This window comes from Glycine max, chromosome 12, assembly GCF_000004515.6.
Source record: "Glycine max cultivar Williams 82 chromosome 12, Glycine_max_v4.0, whole genome shotgun sequence".
NCBI classification, from domain to species: Eukaryota; Viridiplantae; Streptophyta; class Magnoliopsida; order Fabales; family Fabaceae; genus Glycine; species Glycine max.
Window position 1 is genome coordinate 4,206,208 of NC_038248.2, and position 22,942 is coordinate 4,229,149.

Here is a 22,942-nt window from a genome sequence, read left to right on the forward strand (position 1 = left end):
AAGCGTTAACTCACACGCAACACCACGTGTTCATCCACTTCACTTCACCAAAAGCATCAATCCGATGTGTACAATGACCCATTCACATACCGCCACGTGTTAATATCAATAATTTGTGGCGGAGATATCCACATCTCAGACGTCAATCACAAAGCCACCAATTCCTCACCAACAAACGGAGCCGCATATTCCACACCCAATCTCCACCGTCCACTCCAAATCCAACGCCCCACAATCAAATCACATCACATGCTGCCACTCTATTAATCCCCAACACCGCCACCTCACTAGATCCCACTCCCTCCCACCATGGCCTCCGTTGCACTCACCACCACCGCCCTCCCCTCCCTCCGTCTCCGCCGCAACACCACCGCCACACTCAAACCAAACCGCCACGCTTCCATTTCACTCAAACCAAACCTCCACGCTTCAATCTCCTCCTTCCCAAATTTCTCACTCAAAAAACCACACCTAATTTCCACTCGCAAACCCTCCGCTTTAACAGTCAGAGCCTCCGCTGCCTCCATCACCCCGGCGCCGGCTCCGGTACAGCCATGGCAAGGCGCTGCCATAAAACCGCTAATAGCCTCCATCGCGACGGGAGTAATCCTCTGGTTCTCACCGGTTCCCGCCGGCGTGAACCGCAACGCGTGGCAACTACTCGCGATTTTCCTAGGCACAATCGTCGGCATTATAACGCAACCCTTGCCTCTTGGCGCGGTAGCAATATTAGGGTTAGGTGTTTCCGTTCTCACCAAAACCCTACCCTTCGCCGCCGCATTCTCCGGCTTCGGCGATCCCATCCCCTGGCTCATCGCCCTCGCCTTCTTCTTCGCCAAGGGTTTCATCAAAACCGGCCTCGGAAACCGCGTCGCGTACCAATTCGTTAAGCTCTTCGGTAGCTCCTCGCTAGGGTTAGGTTACAGCTTGGTCTTCAGCGAGGCGCTTCTTGCGCCGGCGATTCCCTCGGTGTCGGCGAGGGCGGGGGGGATTTTCCTACCGCTGGTGAAGGCGCTGTGCGTGGCTTGCGGGAGCAACGCCGGCGACGGGACAGAGCACAGGTTGGGGGCGTGGCTCATGCTCACGTGCTTTCAGACCTCCGTGATTACGTCGGCGATGTTCTTGACGGCGATGGCAGCGAATCCGCTGTGCGCGACTCTGACGCAGAATTCCATTAACCAGACGATTGGGTGGTTGGATTGGGCTAAAGCCGCAATTGTGCCTGGCTTGGCGTCGTTGGTGTTGGTGCCGTTGATTTTGTATGTTATATATCCGCCGACACTGAAGAGTAGTCCTGATGCTCCTAAGCTTGCGAAGGAGAAGTTGGAGAAGATGGGGCCCATGACGACCAATGAGAAGATCATGACTGCCACTCTGTTTCTCACGGTAATCAAATCAAATTTAATTTGATTTATTGTTCTGAGTAGTGTTTTGTAGAATGTAACATGTGGGTGTTTTATATATTGTAGCTAGGACAAAATTGAACATAACTTTGCATGAAGTTAAGAGAGTGATGTGTTTTAAATATTGTAGCTAGGACAAAATTGAACATAACTTTGCATGAAGTTAAGAGAGTGATGTGTTTTAAAAGTGGTTTTATTAATAGAATAGATGAATCTACTTTGTTGTGTGTGTGGACTGTGGACTAAACACTACACTTAGACGTGCATTGTGCAATAGGGAGAAATTGAATCAACTAATTTGGAGCTATGTTTGTCGAAGGTTTGATAGCATTAACAACTCTGTTATTTGTGATGGGATGAGTCTGTTGATTTGGTTTCTGACAATCTTAGCTTGCCAGTTACTCATAAAGGGCTTGGGATTTCAAATGTAGTTTTCGAAATGTGACTGCACATTAAAGTTCTCTTCTTAAAAAATGCTAATCTAATTGCAGAGTTGGTCCTTGGGAATTCCTTCGGTCACTCACTTCCAAACTTTTTGCTTATTTTATTAGTATTTACTTTTTGAACTTAATGTTAGCTGTATATGATGGCATGCTTTGGTTTCTAATCTGTGCTAGAATTTTCTGTCCTTAGTTTTGTTGAACATTCAGTCTCAGTGCAAGGCTGATCATAGGACATATGTGCATTTGCTTTACAGCCAAGTCAATGGAAATATCAAACATTGGTCATGACTAATCATGCCATTTTTAATTTTGTTTAGTTGTGAGTCCCCTGGTTACTTTCAGCTTCTTATTGGTCTGTGAAAATAATCATTTAGTGGTAGCTGTATTGTTGTATGCCTTGTGTCTTAATAAGGTGAATAGTATGTGGTACTTTAAATGCCTAAGAATCTTTGATTGTTTTGTAACCAGGTGGGACTTTGGGTATTTGGAGGACTTCTTAACATTGATGCTGTATCTGCTGCAATTCTTGGATTATCTGTACTTCTTGTCACTGGGGTTGTAACATGGAAGGAGTGCTTAGCTGAAGGAGTTGCTTGGGATACCCTCACATGGTTTGCTGCCCTCATAGCAATGGCTGGCTACCTGAACAAATATGGTCTCATTTCTTGGTTCAGTCAAACTGTTGTCAAGGTATTTTTTTCCGTTTCCATCTGCTGGCTAATATTCATTTAACATTATGCTTCTCCTGATAATTGATGTTTAACTCTTTTGCCTTTTATCTGTTCTTTGGGGTGAAATTGTGAATGCATGGTTTTTTGTTTTAGAATAAGTTTCATTGTATCATTATCTAATCAAATTGTTCTAGTCGTTTGACCAAACCAACCAAACACAGGAACCTTTTTTGTGTTTTGAAATATGCTGAAGCTAATCAAGCTTTTGTCCAACTGCATATGATTATTGGACATACTTGCCTCTAGTATGTAATGATTGATCAGTTTGCTAGTGTAATCTCTTGGAATAAGGTCTTCATTATGCATCTTGTTTCATTTCTCTGCTTTGTTCATACTTCTGAGTTTTGGAACGTCACCTTCATTGTCAACGCATGATAATTGCCACTGAAGAAATGATCTTCAATGGCAATAATATTTACGTGCATACCTTGTATCATGGGCACCTTTCAGATTTGTGGCATGTATTCACATGCCTGAAAATGCTCAGCAGAGGAGAATTTGCATTGTGCAGCATGCATGTGTTTATAAAATTTTATATTTTGAGAAATTATTTGAATAATTTATGATATTCCTTGATTTTTTTAATGAAATGATTTGCTAATGTCATTATTTATTTATGTAGTTTGTCGGTGGATTGGGTCTATCATGGCAATTATCTTTTGGAATTCTAGTCCTTCTATACTTTTACTCTCATTACTTCTTTGCGAGTGGAGCTGCTCATATTGGTGCCATGTTTACTGCATTTTTGTCTGTGGCCACTGCTCTGGGGACTCCGCCATTCTTTGGAGCCATAGTGCTGTCCTTCCTCTCCAACCTTATGGGTGGCCTTACTCATTATGGAATTGGATCAGCTCCTGTGTTTTTCGGTGCCAACTATGTTCCCCTTGCTAAATGGTGGGGCTATGGATTCCTCATTAGTATTGTTAACATTATAATCTGGCTAGGACTAGGAGGAGTTTGGTGGAAATTCATTGGCTTGTGGTAAGAGGCCAACTATTTAAATTTGCCTACACAGAATTTCTAATTTAAGATTTTTGTATACATTCATGAATGAATCCTCCTTATTATTATCTCAGCAGTTGAAGCAAACTGCTTTTCTTTTTCCAATTCTTTCTAAAATAATCTTTGGGAGGTTTTGAAGGAGATTTAGGTGGGACATGGATACAGTTGGTCATTTTAGATCCCGGGTAGAATATTTACATTATGAAATGTAAGGACATCCTGCCATTCAGGATATGTTGTAGTTGTATGCCTTGAATGGATTTTTGTTGAGCAAGTGTTGTATTCTTGTGTGGGGTGTCAATATTGTGAATTTTAGATATTGCATTCATATAGCTGAAATTTGCCAGTTATCATAATTGTCTGTCAACAAATGCTCCACACTCTAGTCTTTTTCACTTTGTTTTACTTTGTTCATAACCTTGTCCTCGTTACATGTTTTTATCAATGTTGCGTTGTAAGCCTGTTTCCAATGTTATTCATCTAATTGATTGATTGGTTTTAAAATATTTTATTTTTCTGAACTGTAACGATATTAGTACGAATAATTATTTGTAAAATGAATGACAGATGATTTTTTAAACAAAAAGAATATTTGAGAATTTTTTTAATGCATCAGCATTTTTGTTTTCTGAATATTATTTGAGAACTAAATGAACGGACATAACATTAGACTCAACAGAGTATTTCAAATACGGAAACTAGATGGATGCGGATCCTCTCCAGCAGTATCTTTCGTCTTTGAATGTATCAAACGCATGGAGATAAAAGCCATAAAAAGATTGAATATCACCTTAGACAAAAAACTACCGTGCCTCCCTCTCCCTCCCTGTACTAAGCTTTAGTAAATATTTATTTTATACAGCTAAATTTTTTAATAAATAAATATTTGTTAATATAAAATTTATGATAATAATTTATATTGTATTACAAGATTGTTTTTAAATATTAACAAATTGTTTTAATAAATTATTGAAATAAAAATTAGAAATGAAGGTAAAATAGATAAATTGAAAGACATAAGTAATTTTTTAAAAAAATCAAGTATACAGATAAAGAGAAAAAAGTAATTTAATTAAGATGATTGGAAAAGAAATTTTGAGATAATTATTAAAGTAAATATGAAATTAAAATTAAGAAATATTTATAAGGATTCAAAGTTAAAAAATAAAACTAAATGCTCAATATATAGGATTAGGACACTATAAAATAATATTGGTACACTGATTGATATATATATAACATTTGGATTTAAATACTAAATAACTCCTAAGATAGAACCACCAAAGCATAAATTTATGTCCAACACTGTTGGTAGAAAAACGTTTTATGTTGTTTAGCAAGGGAGATTTAATAACCGGAGGGTTATTAAGTCACTCTCCTCTAAATATATAAACCGGAGGGTTAAAGAGCAAAATATCTAGTGTCAACTCCAGGATATTTCCACTCATTAATTTCATTCTTCAAATTTCTAACCACAACTTGTTTAGAGAGTATATAATTTTTTATATTCATATCATGGTAGTATATTGCTTGCTTCTTCGTCCTACGATTCTCTATTCTCTGTTGCTTTTAAATTTGTTCTGAATGATACTAATTTACAACCAAAGCAGCTAATACAAAATTTAAGTGTTGTGCTTTACTGTTTTAGCACAACTCCGGCTTACTTCCCCTTTCAAATAAAAATTGTTGTACATTTTTTTCTCCTCTATATAGCTTATCATTACATGATATCTGCTACAAAATCAAATCAAACGAGTGAATAGATTAATACGTAATGTGATAGTTACTGACAAATTTGGCCTAGTAGTGGTTAAGATATGAAAGATACCGAAATTTATTGTGCTCATGAATTTATCTAGGAAGTATATGACTTAGGTGGGTGGGAATGGCTGACAAGAAATAAGACATCTTTTATAAGGATCTGAGCATTTTGAGATTCACAGCATTGGACCAAAAATACGAGAGAATGCAGGGGGAGGCCATAGCCATCGCAATTAGGAGTCTAAAGCACATATAAAATTACTACATACAGCTAAAAGTGATATATAAAAATTTTGCTTGATCAATGAGGGGAAGTAGAAGAAAGGAAAAAGACTATATACAGTTTCAACTTTCAATTTCTATACTTCCTGGTTTCCAGTGTTGTGCCATCTTTAAGGCTTTCCTGTGCATCATTGTCCATGCCAAGGGTGAAGAGAGCAGCTGCTTGAAGATAGTATGCAGTGGGCCAAGTGGGAGATATTGATTGAGCTTGCATGGCATCTCCAAGTGCTTCTTGTGCCATGTCATTCATCAGGTAGCACAAGCAGCGCCTGGCATACACGGTTGGTGATACCATAGTTCCACCATCGATGAACTCCACACAAAACAAGTATTATCAAATTCTAATATAAGAAAGCTAGCATGGATAATAATTAACCACTGATCAATCTTCATTTACAATGCATTCTGAGTAATGGTCTAAATCTATGATCTATGGTATAGGTTAAGTTCAACAGGCTTTCCTAATGTCTATTCTGGACATTTCCCTCTTTCTGCAACTGGCAAGATATATAATAACATTTTAAACTCTGCCCAACCATAATTTCCAAAAGCTTTTAGATGATTCTAAAGTGATAAGCCCCCCTTTATTCTACCAATCCATCATTACAGTTCTAGCAAAAATATTCAACTACTCAAGGCAAATGTTGGTGGACATGCCAGAAAATACTTCATTAAATTGACAATGGAAAACTTCTTAGTTATTTTGCAGAGCTGAAGGATTGACACCAACTTACGAAGAATTGAAGTTCAGATGTTTGAAAATTTATTCCTAGCATTTCTAGCTGACTTACTTGTGTATAGCAGTCAATGGCCGTGGAGAAGTCTCTAGCATGAAAAGCAGAATCGCCTTGCTTCTTAGAATTTAGAGTTTCTTGTATTTGATTTGTCCACATTTGAAAGGACAGCTGTGATACAATGAAAGGGCACAAATGGATTAATACTATCATTTTACAAGCAAGATCCTGCTCTACTAAGAACTACAAAAAAATTAGTGAAGAACACATTTTTTGCCATACTACAGAATCCCCCCCCCCCCCCCCTCCCTCAAGTGATAGTATTGGAAAGCAGAACCGAAACCAGAAGATTCCCTAGAATGAAGAAACGCTAAAGTAAATTGTCATGGATAAGAAAGATTTACAACACAATGTCTTTAGTTGCATATGACCAGTGTTTTTTTAGCAAAAGATTGTGCCTGTCTATATATACCTATATAGACTAATTGCAGATGGTGTCATGTGAGAATTTTTCCACACAATGGAAAAGCATCTGGCAGTTCATTAAACATTGACCTCAAAACAACTGAGCCAATGGGAAGAGACTTAAAGAACAGTTAATTACACTCTGAAAACTGGAACATAGGGTGGTAAACTCAATAGCATTGCACAATGTGTGAGTGGGGGCCAAAACAAGGTTTCCAAACTACTACATCTATCAAGCAGATTTCAAAATCTTATGAAGGCATAAAATAAGCCTCCAACTGCATTCTCTGGATAAAAGTCTAATTGAGGGAGAAGTAGAAATGATGAATTACCTCATTTGCAACATCTTCATCATCCTTGTAGCCTATCTTTTCCAAAATTTCATGTATTGCAGTCAGATCTCTTCTTGAACAAGCATCACCAAAAGGCGTCAACGAAACCGTTTCCTTTGATGATAGACTCCTATCTGGTATGCCCATTAAAACATTTGATGGTACCTGATAAATACCATTAGCTTTAAACCATATAAATTTCTATGCTTCCGACTGGCTTCACTAACATACACATATCAACCAAGTAAACTTAGATCCTTGATTGACTTGTAATAGAAGAACTTGAGACAAAAAGCAAGGAGGGAAGAAGAAGAGCATACTGAAGTTTCTTTCTGAAGAGGGGTTAGAGCAGTCACAAGCAACTTAACATTTGGTCTCTCACGAGGTTCATACTGTAAACAGCGTGAAGCTAATCTCACTAACTCAGTCCCATCATCATTTGAAAAATGACTTTCCAAACATGAGTCCATCAGCAACAGAAAATTTTTGCCTCGTATAAGGTCAAGTGCCTGTGGGATTATCTTACCTATTAGTTTATGATTTTATATACTTATATGACGATATGATCATTTTAAGCCAAACCATGTTTTTGCAAATCTAGTAAAATTCAACTGTAAAGTGCCAACATTGTACAGGTCAAAGATTCACTGAACACAATGCCACCTTAAATTAAAATGAAAGACAATAAATGAGAGTGTACATGACTGGGTGGGATATGCTTTCCACTCAGAAGACCAAGCAATAGGGTGCCAAAACTGTAGACTACACTTTCAGGGGTGATCCTTCCTGCCAAATTTCAAACACACATTAGGGAATTCGATAAACCAGAAAAAGGGGTGTAATTAACAAAAAAAATCCTTTAGTCCCAAGTAAAACAATTATAACAAAAAGGCTATATTACCTGTCCTCAAGTACTCTGGAGGAGTGAAGGCTAAATTTGTACTATAGCTTCTGCCATCCCTACTGTTTTTCATGAGTCCAAAACAAGAGAGTCTAGGGTTGGCTTCCTGTCCACCATTGGTACCAAATAAGTTGACAAAATACAATGAAAGAGGCACAAAACAGGTTAAAAGCTGAAATACCTGATCAAACAAAATTCTATATGCATTAAGATCATGGTACAATGCCCTTTCTTTACTGCTGCAGTATTCCAATGCTTGAGCTAAATACAAGGCCACCCTCAGCCTCATTGCCCATTTCATAGGCTGGGCTTCCCCTATCAGAGGGCAGTTCATTCAAATCACAAAATCAGGAGGGGATTAAACAGAACCAATATTTCACAAACTACATCAATAAACATGGGGACAAAATTGAAAGAGCAAATAACTCAAACTGGACTCTTAATGTAGCTTTTCAAGCAAATCATTCAAAATACAATAGGGGGTTTAACAAAATGACATCAAAATTAGATCTTCTCTCCTGTTGATTGCTGAAGAAAAGTAAAACAGATAAACAAACAAATGGAGAAAAAACTCACAATGAAAAAGGTGTTTTGAGAGAGTTTCATTGGGCATGAACTCTGCCACAAGCAACCTCTCTTCTCCCTCACAGCAACACCCAACCAAGTTAGCCAATCTTTCACTCCTTAGCTGCCCCACAGCACGTGCCTCATCCTAAAAAGTCCAACCAAACCAAACCAGACACCAAAATCAGACATAAAATTCCACTCACAAACCACACATGCAAGGAAAAGCGAAAAAAAAAAAAAAGGACACAAAAGCAGAATCAGCACGAACTAGGAATTGTCGAGAATCAGGCCAAGCAGACTTGTTGAAGCGCTTCACAGCAACCAACCTATCATCTTCAAGCATCCCTCTGTAGACAACGTTTGGAGCCTTCTCTCCATGCTCTGAGACAATGTTGTCAGGTGAAAATCCTGAGGTTGCAACTCTTAACTGATCCAAACTGTACTCACTGAACCCTCCCCGAGGATCATTCTCATCCCTCTTCCCATCATCATCTGTACCCAGAAATCAAAAACAAAAATGAAGTTAGCATTCAGATTAAAAATAACACCTTTTTGTTGTTGTGAAGTGGGAAAAGGAAAGTCACCATTATCAGACAAGTTGTGAAGGTTTGACTTGAGGTGGGAAGGCCACCAGCAGAGAGAGAATTTAGAGCAACGAGCTCCCATTGGTGAGAGTGCAATCACACGAGAGAGAAAGAGTTGTCTTGTGTTGTGTGTGTGTGAGTGAATGAGACCTTTTTTTCTTTCTTTGTGTGCTCTTCTCTTATGAAGGAGGAAAGGTTAGAGAGAAGATTAAAAAAGAGGAATTGAAGAGAAGTATGGCATGGAAGGGATAAAAGAAAGGAGAAAGCGAAATACGGCGGTGTTTGGGAAGAGAGAAAGTGGGTGGGAAAAAATATGGCTTTTTTGGGATCCAAAGGTTTTCTTTTCTCTTTTCTTTGCTCTGCTCTCTGCTGCAGTGAATGATATCAGTCACCTCTTCTCTTCATCATTCCTACTTTCTTCTCGCACCTTTGCACTTCCTTTGCTTTCTCCTTTTTAATTATTGTCACAGTTTAAGGCTTATTTGCTCAGAAAGGTAAACAACAAACTCTTTAGTATACTTTTTTTCAATTACACCCTTTCTTAACATCAGTTAAAAGATTTAAAAAAAATTAAAAAATTAAACTAAAAGATGATTCATATATTATTACTCTATTAAAAATTATAATTTGATTATTATTTTTCTTATTTAATGAATTTCTCTGTTAACATTATGTTTTTTATTAAATAAAATTTCTGTTAACAAAATGTATTAAAAATGTGTTATTAATAATTGTCTTATTTATTTTAGGTGTGAATACAAATATATATAAACACTTATATCACTTGACACATTTTTTTATATAACCATCATAATAATAATCAAACTTAAGTCTTTTTATATTTATTACAACTTTTACCACTAAATTAATCTTAATAAATTCTTAACAATAAGTTATAATAAATATAAGAAGACTAAAGTCTTCACATGTATTACAACTTTCACACTATATTTAGTTAATTTTAACATAAAGTTGATCCAATTTTTAATTAGTAATTTTACACATGAATCTTAAATATGTAACTGTCATTGGAATATTTAGAATGAGAATTTGTTACTTATAATAGTTTTCTTTGTTTTAATCATAATTATTTTCTCTTAAAGATACCAATAATTCTTATTTAAAATAGAAATGTAATTAATTTTATTATAATTAATTTTGAATTATTGAATGTAATTAAAACAAGTGTTTTAATTAATTTTAATAATGAATTTTATATAAAATGTGTTACGGTAAAAAAAGATTATTATAAATAAAGTAAAATGAAGATTTGATCAATGTTAATTAATGGTATTTGATATACTCAGTACATATCCTTGACATATAATAATTATAATTTTTTATACTAATAATTTTTAATTTAAATCATTTTTTCATGTTAAGTATAAAAAAATTAAATACTTTTATATTTCCAAAATATTAAATGTATTTACTTTTTCTAATATTTTCTTTATAAATTGAAAAAATATATTAAAATTTAGAAGATAATATAACATTACATTTTTAAGTAAAAGTATTACTACAACTTATATGTAAGACTCTTTTCAAAAGTTGTACTAAAAAAAGGACTGTACCAAAAAAATTCTCGTTAAAAGTCTTTTTTATCCTTTTTTATAAGATTTATTTAAATTGTTTGGTGCATTAATTTTTTCAAACTAAAATACTATTAATGAGCTTATATTTTTTCCAGCCAACTGACAATAAATGCTATGAATTACTACTCCAAACCTAAATATAAACAAATTGGTATAAGAATAAAAACAAGTCATTAAAATTAATATTACTATTAGTTAAAAGATATTTTTAAAATAATATTATTAAATAGGATTAAAGTAATTAAAATTTACTCATATCTGAGTCTCATTACCTTTGGTTCAAAGAATATGACTATCACACGTTAATTAATTAAGTTATGTGAAAAGAATAAAATGACAAGTCTCAATAAATTTAATACTAATAATTAAATTAATCATATATATAAAGGGCAAAGATAGTATAATTGAAGAACAAAAATTTTAATTTGTTAAATATATGACGATATAACTTTCTTAATTTAAAAAAAATATATCTTAAGAGAGTACCCTTCTAATTATTTAACAAATGCAGCGCTTTCTGGGTTCCAAGTTGTAACTAACCAAGCGTGCAGAAATATCTCTTTCCTTGATTTCCAAATCAAAAAATGATAGTAATTTTTTGTTGATTTAATTATAGACATTTTGTGGGGAAATACAAAATAGAAACAAGAAATAAGTCCCTTTGCCATATTGTGCCCGCTTCATAACTTTGTTTTTCATCTATTACTATTATTACTAGTTTGATTTTATCTTTTTATTGTTATCTGCATTGAATAGTCACAATATTAGCGCCCTTATATTCATCTCCTAATTGTGAGTGGACCTACATACACAGAAAATCAATATCAATTAATCCATTAAACATAATCTCTATCATGAGGCTTGTATGTAAAGGGTCACCCTCAAAGTAAAAACATAAGTAGCAAAACCCATTACATGTTATCATGCTCAAGTTGTAGGCACAGTTTGTTGCATTTATGAGTGGCTTAATAATTCTGGAGTCCCTTTCAACATAGTTCTGTCTTACACAGTATCACAAGGATTGAGAAATTTCATTAATTTAATTAGTGACATTATATTTATTAACAATTCATAATATGCTTTCAAAAATTATTCTAATTTTATTCTCTCTTTTTTTTCATTAAACAATTAAGGCATCCCTATTTAAATAATATTTTGTTGGTAGGTGGTCTTTCTCTTTTTTCATAAAAGAGTCCAATATTTAATGTATCATATTTTTTTTTTCATTGACAAGAAAAAATGGTTAAGTAGTTAACGACATTTTTATCAAAACAATAATAGTAATAAACAATTTGAATCAGATCTTGTAAAAATATGAAAGCAAACTTTTCAAACAATTCTTATAAAAAGACCAGATGTAACAGTAATGAAGCGACTAATAATTTTTTAAATTAATGAATCACGCACGTTTAACTGAGAAATATTTTAAGTCTCAAATTATCAATGAGCTATGTACCTTGAAAGCTTCAACTAATAATGTTAATTAACTATTTGATACTGTTGCAGTAAATAAAAACTATTTCGAGTGTTTTAAAAATATAGGTTAATATACACCAAAAAAAATATAGGTAAAGAAAGTAATAAATGAAAAAATAAATAAAATTATATTAAGATTCTGATAGTGTTATACTAATAACATTATTTTTTAATTTTTTAATTAGTGACTTAAGTATCCTCCTTGATTTATTACTAGTCATGTGAAAGTTAAAGAATTTTTTAGTAATGCATGTGGTGTAGAAAAAAATAATAATATTAAATACTCGTGAACATTCTGTTCATTCGAGACTTTGATGTTTCTAAGCATGTGCGACCAATCTTGGAACCGAATTTGATTTGACCATAACTTATAAAACTCTGGTTTCTTTGTTTTTTTTTTTTTAATAATTTATAAATTCACAAAGAAAACGAAAGTTTCGTGTCTCCAATGAGATAGAAGAGCCCCAGTAATTTTCTTTTGCTTCGTGTTCGCGGATTTGACCGTTGACTCTTCGTAGTTGGAAGGATGATTAATTAAAGATTATATTTTGATAATAAATTTTTTAAAATATTTAATTAATAATTTTTTATATTACATTACACCATCAACAAAAAATCAATTACTTATTATGCCTTATCTTTCTTTTCTTTTTTTTTCTTCTCAAAGTTATAAATAACTAATAACAACTTTTGTTAATTAAAAGATGACAAAATTGAACCTACTGTGACTGATATATAGAGGATTTATTGACAGCTACTACTACTCACTAACTATCTATTTTACTGGCTCACTTTTATTTATTTATCATCTAAATTCTAAAGTTACAATATATAAATTAAAAAAATACAAATAATATATTCATTTATGTTAAAATCACTTAAAAGTTTTAACATATCTTTTATATATTCGTTATTTTAATACATTAATTATTTTCTCTCTTTTTTATAAAGATATAATCAATAAATATAATAATTAATATTATCTTAAGAATTTAAAACGCCAAATAAATGAAAGCACATATTTTCTTTAAAGCTGTCGGATAAAAAATATAAGGAGACAATTATTTTTCACTTTAAGAGTTTTAGTTTTTTTTTTATTATCATTTGTTACAACTTTAAAAAAGCTATGTAATATTCAATTCAACAACAACAACAACAAAAAAAGGTATGTAATATTCATACTGATAAGCAAAAATGGTTTTACTAATCGTTAGTCTAAAAAGATTCAAATTCAACAAAGCAATTATTAACAAGCTTTTTTTTAATAATTTTTCTTTTTAATTCATTGACCGTGATTTTAACCATAACAAACATTAACCATTATCCTTAAGGTAATAATTAACAAAAGAAAATGAAAACAATAAAATAATTAAATAAATGATGATTAATAATAACACAATAATTTTTTCAAGAGAGGATTGCTCGATTCTTTTTATGTTAAAAATCTTATACCAAGTTAGTTACTATTGTGTTACAAACCAATAGATACCAACCAGGGAAAAGAAAAAGATAATCTCCATTCCAAAATCATAACGTACAGATCAAATTGCTGGCTGTTGAAAAAAATTCCATCATGATCAATCAATTACACCACAAAAGCAAGAGCAACTACCACAAACATTCAATTGTAAGCTACGATAATAACAAACTGTATTGTGCAAATTAATAGCATACATTTATTTGAATATATAACGTGTCTAAATTATTTAATGAAATTAACATAAACTTATTCCTTAATTAGTAAACAACAATAGCAACACAAAAAATTAATTACTACCATTTCCATCACATGTACTCAAATATAAGAGAGAGAAAACCCTATTTTCTTGGTCTTGAATATAAAAAAACAACTGACTTTACTTTATTTAATGATATTATCTTAAAAATATTCTTCATGTAATTAAGATGTTATTAAGATGTTAGTTATGTTAATTTTAATGACTTTTTTTTTATTTTTATGCAAAATTCCAACAAATAAAAGGTAAGTTTAATTTTTTTTAATTGAAACTGATATAATTTCATAATGATTAACATTCTTAATTATTTTTTCTTATATTTGAGAAATCAAAAGAAAGAAGTAACTAATAAAAGTTGGTCAATACTACAAGGAGTAATTATTAATAACTCAAGAAAAGTCATTGTGCTTTTTCTTTATCTAGAAATGGCATGCACTGTGGAGATTCGCGGGTGGACATGACAATTGTTTGTATCATGCTTCATAAGTGGATGGACACTTGACACGAAGGGTCCTTGATTTTCTTCTTAACACTTCCCCTAATAATGAACCTCATTGGGAAGACACGTCCTACATGGTTAAGGAAAATCTCCAATAAAAGGGTCTTTTCTTCATCAACCTTTCCAGCTCTCAATCCCTCACTATATCCTCAAGTACACTGACCCTGCAAGCTGGCCCTATTTGCCATTCGCACAGTGCACATAGGACCTCCCTGCCTTACAAACACACATTTTTTTACTCATCTACTAATAGATTACACCAAAACTTTATGACAAGTAACAAAACTAACATTTTTTTACACGCAAGCAAAGTTTTGTATGATTGAGTGTTTTATATAAAATTTCCCAAGATTTCAGCCCAGACACTCAGGATACACACTCTCGGATTTGCCAGGGAAATCTCCAACATAGCTCTGAACAAAAATTCTCTGCTTTCGGATGAGGATCGATCTCTATTTTTTTTTTCTATCAAACCCAAACCCAAACCCACGTGTTGCCGATGGTGAAAAAGAAAAACACTAGGAACATAAAATAAAACTACTAACGGATTCTCTGTTATTGTATTGAAAACTTTTTTAATAGTAAATATAACGTTAATATAAAATCACAAATTATTACCATCAAACATTTAGATCATCTAATGTAAAGTTTTTTCGGCTTAACCAGAATATTGAGTTAAATCTTGAATATATAATTACATCAAATATTTTTACACTGATAATTTATAGAAATTACACTCTAAATTTTGCTATAAAATCCAAGTTACACAAAAATAGTTTTATTTAATGCGTATATATAATACTGCATTTATTCACTTAGCACTATATTTATGAGGGGAAAACCTGGCAAGTTTTCTGATCCCTGATGGCTGGCTGATGCTGATGCAGTAGCAGCAATAGCCAGGTATTGGCTTGGGTTTCATTTCACCAATCAGAGTCTGGAAAGAAACGTACACACGCATGTGTGATACTTATGATCTCTTTCTCTTGGTTTGAAAGGGAAGAACGGAAGAAATGTCATGTTATTAATGCAGATTAACACAAAAAGGTAAAAATAGTAGTAGCTTTTCACCGCAAAGTAAATCAAGAATAGGCATGTGATGTAACAACCGATCGAGTCTCCTAGCTATATCGTGCATGCTTGTACCTTGCTTAATCCCCATCCCTACACTACCCCTACAAGAGCAAAGAGAATTTAAAGAATTTTATTTGCATATCAACTTAGTTACATATTTTTGCACTCGGTTTAGGTAATAAGGAAACATATTTTTCATATGAACGCATGAACAATAAAAACTGACCAAATAATTAAATATAGATGTTGAAAACCACCACACACAAAAAAAGATGATGAAGACTAGAAGGTAGTTTCTGCCTCTAAAAAAAAAAACTAAAAGGTAATTCTTTAATAGCCAAAAAATTCTTTAAAATATTGTGTAAATTTATATTTTTAATCTTAATCATTCAAATAAAATTCATTAATCATTTTTAATCATCTTAATTCTTTTCTCAAGAAAATAACTTGAGACCAAAAACTACATTTTAAAATGATTGAAATACAAACACAACTAATCGATAAATATCTCAAATAACCATACAAGGATTTAATATTATAATTAAAATATCCATTCAAACATTCAAAAATATTTAAAAAAAACCTTAGTTTTAGAATAAAATCCAATCATCCAAACATTAATCATAGTTGAACAATATTAAAATTTTGTTTTCATTAGTTAATATTATTATATTTTTAAGTAGGTACTAAAACTCGTCTAATCCGCGGATTAGGTGAGCCGGTTGAGTTTCTTTCAATAAAATCAAACAGTTCCTGGATCCACTAGCCCATTGAAGACGTTGTTTTGTAGGCCCAATCCAAGAACATTATACTTATCCGTTTGTGGGATGAAAGAGGGATCAATAATTCGGAGAAGATTGAGAAAGGTAAAGGTCCTTGTTGTTCCGGTGTGCTGCTAGAGAATCTGGTGAAGGATGTCAATTGTTCCAATCAACCAAGGTCACTCCCAGGACTCTTGGGATCAATTCATCGATTTTCCTCTCCCTCCTTCCATCTCCAGCTTCTTCCCCGGCTTCGAATTCGGATTCGGCTCATCGGTGGTTAACACACGTGTGGACTGGAGGGAGACTCCCAGAGCCCACGTGTGGAAGGTCGTGCTTCCTGGCTTCACAAACGAGGACGTGCTGGTTGAGCTACAAGACCAGAGGGTGCTCCAGGTCAGCGTGGAGAGTGGTAACTTCCTGACGAGGTTTAAGATCCCCGACAACGGTAACCTCGAACAACTCAAAACCAACATGCGTCACGGGATTCTCCTTGTCACTGTTCCCAAGTTTCATCAACCCACTTCTAATAGGAATGTCAGGGTCGTTGAGATTGAAGGCACCGACTGAACCCAGTTAGCAAACTCTGTCTCTTCCAAGTTGTTCACTCTAAACAAAACAAAAGACGCTGTCGTGTCTATGTATGTGTCCGATGGAACTGTGTTCTAGTATTATATTATGTTATGTGTGCGATGGAACTGTGTTCTAGTATTATATATGTATCTGTATGTTTTAGAGTGGATGAATTACTCTTGCTAAATGTGTAGACTTGTACATACTACTACTTAACATTGCAAAGCTTATTAAATTAACGTAGCCGGGTAGATTTACGATTGTGACTCGTGACTATTTTTATCAACCATGAGCTTCCCTCCTTAGTCGTATCAGCTTTTACTATTATTCAGGGTTGAGTTTCAACTTTAGTGATTGGTTCCAGAGACCCCTTTTCCCCAACGGCTTGTTTAAATTCGCTCTGGCAGTGGCAATCCTAAGCCCCCAGTGCTTTTGCTATTTCTCTTCTTCATTGAGGCTAATGCAACTCACATGCAAATGCTACCATGAACTTCTTGATGGAACCAATGCAAGAACCTATTGGGAAGAATAGACTCTTTGTAGACATTGTTGGAGCTGTGCCGATGTGACTTATAACCATATTTTTCAATTTATTAATTGGGATCACATGGTATCGGACCACCACCTAATAATCTTTTGCCATAATGGTGTTGCTTGTGGAGAAATAATCTCTTATATTTTGGTAAATATCATACTATTCATATAAATTTTTTTGAGCAATTTATACACTTGTTAATTTTCTTCATTTTTTTTCTTATTTCTCTCGTTTGTGTAAAAAGCATTCTATACAAGTGAAATACAAATACAATTATTCTATATTTTTTAACCTTAACTTTCTTCAAGGGCAGTTTGTTGTTATTAATATTATAGGATTTATGTCTCCAATTGCAAATTAACCACTACCTACTTCTCATCTAGAGTGGATTACAAAAAGGACTTGTTTGAAAGGGCTCGTTAGAATTGATCCACTATAGGATTTACACTATAGGCAACAGAAGCACCTCAAGTACTTTGAGATCACACTAGGAAGATAGTAGAATCAATAGTTAAGTACGTTTTATGTACTTCGAGATATCACTAAGAAGATAGTAGAATTAGCGGTCAAAGTAGTTAAGTGCGTTTTAAGTCCAGTATGAACATTCGTAGAAGTCGTATTGTTATAGTTAAAAAAAATTATTTTTTCTTCCACAACAATTGATGTTTTGAAATTTCAAAGTCTAAATAATATCAAAGATTTAAATATTAAATAAAGACATTTTAGTCTAAAATATAATAATTTTTAGTTTCATTAAATATTTCTTAATCCGTAATTCATTTGCAGGGATGAATCATAGGTTTCAAAATAAGTAATTGAAAAGGAAATAGAAAGTTAATGTGGTTTGATTGATTGGTCTATTGATTGTTCTTGTGTTTTGTCTCTATTGAACTTATAGTATAAAACTCGTAAAATAGTTAAGTGTAATAAAGTAAAAGCATTTATAAAATATTATTTACTTCCTTTTGTTCAAAAATTATAAATATTTAAGGTTAATGTACATTTATTAAAAAATTATTAATCCGTACATTTTTAGACTAACATACTTTTATTTAATCATGTTGTCGAAACCATCATTAGCCATCAATATTTGGATAGTGAAAGTTTATAAACTATACATAATGTGGGCATTCTGATTGTTAGGTGGTTAGTTATTTGCTTGTATAGTGATGCCTAACTTGGATAGTAATAAAAATTCAATGCTTGAGTACTCTTATAATTGATTTTTTTTATGAATTTAGTTTTGAATTTATAAAACATTAATAGTTTTAGAATAAAATTTAAATGTTAAAATATCTAAAATTAAGGAAAGGAAGGAGTACGTGTTTTTTTTTTTAATGTTACACATGTAGAACGTATTTTCAATTGTTTCTATTTTCAAGTCACTTGAAACAAAACCCAGAACATCAACATCTCCCTTGGATTTCACTCTTCTAAAGGAAAGATAAAATAATTTTATTTGTTAACTAGAAAATTGATACTTAATATTTTAATATATTTATGATTTATTATACATATGTATCCAATATTGATTGATAATTTGTTATTTTATCTTTTAAAATGAGTTGTTCACTTTAAAAAAGTTGAATAATTTCTTATTTCAAAAATTTATCCCTTTTTTAGAAAATCTTTTTAAAGATGTTTTCAAACCAAACGTGTTTTTATTTACATTTTCAGATTTTATTTTTAAAAAAGAGTAACCAGATAATAGCTTAGTTTTTTTTTTCTTTTCTTTTATTATTTTTTATTAAATAATTCTTCAAACTTGTTTTTTCACTACTTTATTTCTATCACATTCATATTTTAATAGAAAAAAAATAAATTATCTAGACCATAACATACATCTTTCTCTGGAATAGTCACGTTTGAGTCGAATGGAACTATTACCAATATAATTATTTTTTCTATTGACAATCATGCATTAACAAATGCTATTTAAAAAAGTATAAATAATGTTATTTGATAAGGACAAAGCGTGAAAAAATCTTATCCAAACTTAGTATTAATTAATATCCAAGATTCGATTTTGCTCAGTTACACTACATCCTCTTGCGGTCTTGCCACATGCTTACGACTTCTAACTCCAATATACTATAGTGAACATAGAACTGTTAAGACGAAAGAGACTCCTAAGACAGTATAAGACTACACTAGTCAAAGCCAGGATGCCACCTACATTAACCACAAAATTAACAAACTCTAGTTTTTTCCCCCTTAAATATTTCATAAGTTTTACAAGCTGCTACTTCCTAGCTACTCCTGGTGATTTTACATATAGTAAAACTATATATCACAATCCAAATATTTCTTTTTTCATTTTTTTTTTTTTTGCTGTGAAATTAGAGATTCGCTGATAAGATGCTCTTTACCAACCTATTCAAGGCATCATAGGAAGAAGCACCTTTCACAGCTAACCTAATCTCATTCTTCAATTTCAATGCTCTCTGCCTCATCTCCATCCCTTCTTGATTCACCATTAGTCTTCTCACTGCCTCTTCTATTTCATCCCTTTCCATGACATAGGACCACTCAATACCCACCTTCCAAGCATGGCTCAACAACCTAGCATTCACCCTCTGATCCCCAAAATGAGGTTGGCACATAATTGGCACTCCCTCACACAAACTCTCCAACGTAGAATTCCAACCACAATGGCTCCAAAACCCTCCCACAGCTTGGTGTGCCAACACCTCACCCTGGGGTGCCCACTTCACAATGTAACCCCTTTCTTCTGTTGCCACTCTAACATCTTTAGGCAATGATTTTAGCCATTCTGAAACATCATTATTAATTGTCCCAGTTCTAATAACCCAAAGGAAATTCTGTTTGCTATTGGCTAAGCCACAAGCCACTTCAGTTAGCTCTTTCTCTTCCCAAACTCACATACAACACAGATTTTCTTTGTTGGTTGTTGAGCCAACCTATGCAGCTATAATCTTCATCCAAAAAGCAACTATAGGAGGAATATTCTTCGGCAATCACGCGTAGAGGGCCTATGGGGAAGAAACTCACTTCGTACATCCGGTGTAGACGATGCAAGGATTCCTCTTCAAGACAATCCACTGTGTTGCAGATAACACCCAGAGAAGGTTTTACTGCAATTGTTTTGGCTATTTGCTGCTGCATAACACCGGAATTGAACATTGGTAGGTCTTTGAATCGGAGCGGTTCAAGTTCTGGCACCAAGTCCAACGACATAAAATCTGCATCCAATGTGTTATTAGTGCTTGGTTGGTTACTGCCCAACGATAAGTGAAATTTAATTTTTATTTATTTTTAAAATTACTTCAAATATGTTTGACCTTTTTATTAATGTATGTGATTTTTTTGTCAATTTATGAGGTATGTTTTTATTTTATAAAATACTAATAGTAAATAAATTTTTATTGATGGCCTAAATAATAAGTTTTACTTGTTTTACTCTTGAATCAATCTTGACTAATTAAATCCATGATTATGACAAAACAAAAAAGTTGGTTAGAATCTTTGATGAAAACCTTATTACATTTTAAATTTTGGAATCATTTGGAGAAAAGTGAATTTTTTTAATAAATATAATTGATTTTTGACATAGAATTTACTAAATTGAAAACCTTATTACATTTTAAATTCTAAAAGCAATTTTACTCTATAATATTATATAACACTATGTGATTTTTAGTAATATTTTTTTTAACACTTCAAAAAAATGTTGGTAAAAACTTTTGGTGGTATTTAAAAAATATCATGAAATATAAATAAATATTATTAATATATTTTTACGACATTTTATATTTTATCTGTATATTAGATTTTAGAAAAGTTTTGATTTGTAATTATCATTAATCAGCTATAGAAAATATAAATCATTATTCAAATTCATTTGGCAAAGTTATAACAATGATAAATTAATAATACCTTGCGAGGGAAGGAAACCTTTGCTTTGTCGCTGAACAAACGCATGATAAGTGAGCAAATTAGTAGCACTGGTGGTTCTGAGGACTATGCTGGGTAGTTGTAGTTCTCTTGCCACCGAATCGATGGAATACATTAATCCATCGTAGATGACGCAAGCAATCTTTTCATGGTTTGTAATTGCTCTCTCAATCTGACCAACTAATGACTCTTTAATTGGAGATACACGCGTGCATGGTATTTAAGGTTGCAGTAATATCCACAACATTCTTGGAGGAGATGTGGGTATCAGATAAAACATAGAACAAGGGTAGAAAACAAAAGTTAGGGTGATTAGAAGGATCGGGGGAATTGAAATGGGCATGTGCTATGGTTATGGAGAACCCTGCTATTGAATGAAGGATGGTGGCTAGCTGAAGCATTGGAGTTAAGTGTCCTTGAAATGGTGGTGGTATTAGAACCAAGCGGTGCCTTTGAGTTTCCATCAATCTCTTGACTTAGACAAGAGTTTTGTGCTACCATGTCTATGAAATTAGCGTGAAAGATCACATGGGTTATATATAAACGAATTTCAATTCTTTAATTAGTGCCAGCCAGGTGCATGCATCTTTCACATAATGAAGATTTTCTGTTCTATCACTTCTATGTCTCTATTGACTTGTAATCAACGACTTTGCCAATATTAATTACGAATTCTAACGAGGCTTTCACACGCAACACCTAATTGCCTTGCTTTCTACGAGCCTATGCTATCAAGGCGCACGACACTGAAAACTCATATCCTTCGGTCATTAAAATTATTTGCCCAAATTTTATTTTATTTTTTAAATTAGGAGATGTTTGAGATTTTTATTTTACATCTACCTAATTTTTTTCCATCAGATTCATTCATTTCAGAATAAAGTGATGCATTTAGTTGTGATTCAATACCATCAAGAGATTCAAGTGTCAAATTATTTATACCAACTACTTAATAGAAAGTTGATTTGTTGTTACTATCTAGATGGGTACGAGTACCATCATTAGTCATTTTCATTCTATAGCTGATTTAGTTACAAGTTGCACTCAACATTGAAGTTCTGGTCACATGAATATTTTTAGTGTCCCAATTTTATCCAATACTTGACCATGTGTTTCGTGAGAGAGGTGTGAAAACAAATTAATTGTTCCATTGGCATTTGAGTACTTTATAACATACCCGTATAATAAACCTATAGTTAATTTTGTACCTCAATCTTAATATGATTTTCATGTCAGGAACATGAACTCGCTGCTCTGGTGCTCCATGTGGCTCTTTTGCACTTCATAATTATACCTTGATTAGGGTGATTCCAATACGATTTTAATAAATTATAGTGTGTTTCCTTACTTTTGTTAATTTCATAATGTTGTTCAGAATATATATGATCACGAAGATTTCTCTAACCTTAACTGGTCATAGAGCTTTCAACTCATGCTGATAGAGAACAAACACGATCGCCTTCAAATCAAACGGTATAAATCTTTTCGTACTTTTCGTGCACAAATTATTTCATACAGTATTTTTTTTAAAAAAAATTTTTGCAAGACAAACAATTTCGTGCAGTATAACATT

General features: G+C 32.9%; 3 protein-coding genes and 1 pseudogene across 3 annotated transcripts; 2 read left to right on the plus strand and 2 right to left on the minus strand.

Moving 5' to 3' along the window:
- The first annotated feature begins 12 nt into the window (after nucleotides 1-12).
- LOC100793559 (dicarboxylate transporter 1, chloroplastic) lies at nucleotides 13-3,853 on the plus strand. The gene is made up of 3 exons (XM_003539445.4): nucleotides 13-1,386; nucleotides 2,315-2,536; nucleotides 3,200-3,853. Exons 1-3 carry the CDS (start codon nucleotides 310-312, stop codon nucleotides 3,560-3,562), a joined length of 1,662 nt encoding a protein of 553 aa, XP_003539493.1. The 5' UTR covers nucleotides 13-309; the 3' UTR covers nucleotides 3,563-3,853.
- A 1,693-nt stretch (nucleotides 3,854-5,546) lies between these two features.
- Nucleotides 5,547-9,363, minus strand: LOC732542 (TPR-containing protein kinase). Its single transcript, NM_001249779.1, has 10 exons — nucleotides 9,206-9,363; nucleotides 8,890-9,113; nucleotides 8,631-8,766; nucleotides 8,236-8,369; nucleotides 8,055-8,160; nucleotides 7,854-7,939; nucleotides 7,474-7,662; nucleotides 7,154-7,318; nucleotides 6,414-6,527; nucleotides 5,547-5,935 (listed from the first exon to the last, which is right to left on the minus strand). The coding sequence occupies exons 1-10, from the start codon at nucleotides 9,285-9,287 to the stop codon at nucleotides 5,693-5,695; spliced, it is 1,479 nt and encodes a 492-aa protein (NP_001236708.1). The 5' UTR covers nucleotides 9,288-9,363; the 3' UTR covers nucleotides 5,547-5,692.
- A 7,066-nt stretch (nucleotides 9,364-16,429) lies between these two features.
- On the plus strand, nucleotides 16,430-17,198 carry LOC100305751 (putative heat shock protein). Its single transcript, NM_001249279.3, has one exon. It carries the CDS (start codon nucleotides 16,500-16,502, stop codon nucleotides 16,914-16,916), a length of 417 nt encoding a protein of 138 aa, NP_001236208.1. The 5' UTR covers nucleotides 16,430-16,499; the 3' UTR covers nucleotides 16,917-17,198.
- A 2,276-nt stretch (nucleotides 17,199-19,474) lies between these two features.
- LOC102659592 (UDP-glucose iridoid glucosyltransferase-like) lies at nucleotides 19,475-21,857 on the minus strand (annotated as a pseudogene).
- Nucleotides 21,858-22,942: the final 1,085 nt, after the last annotated feature.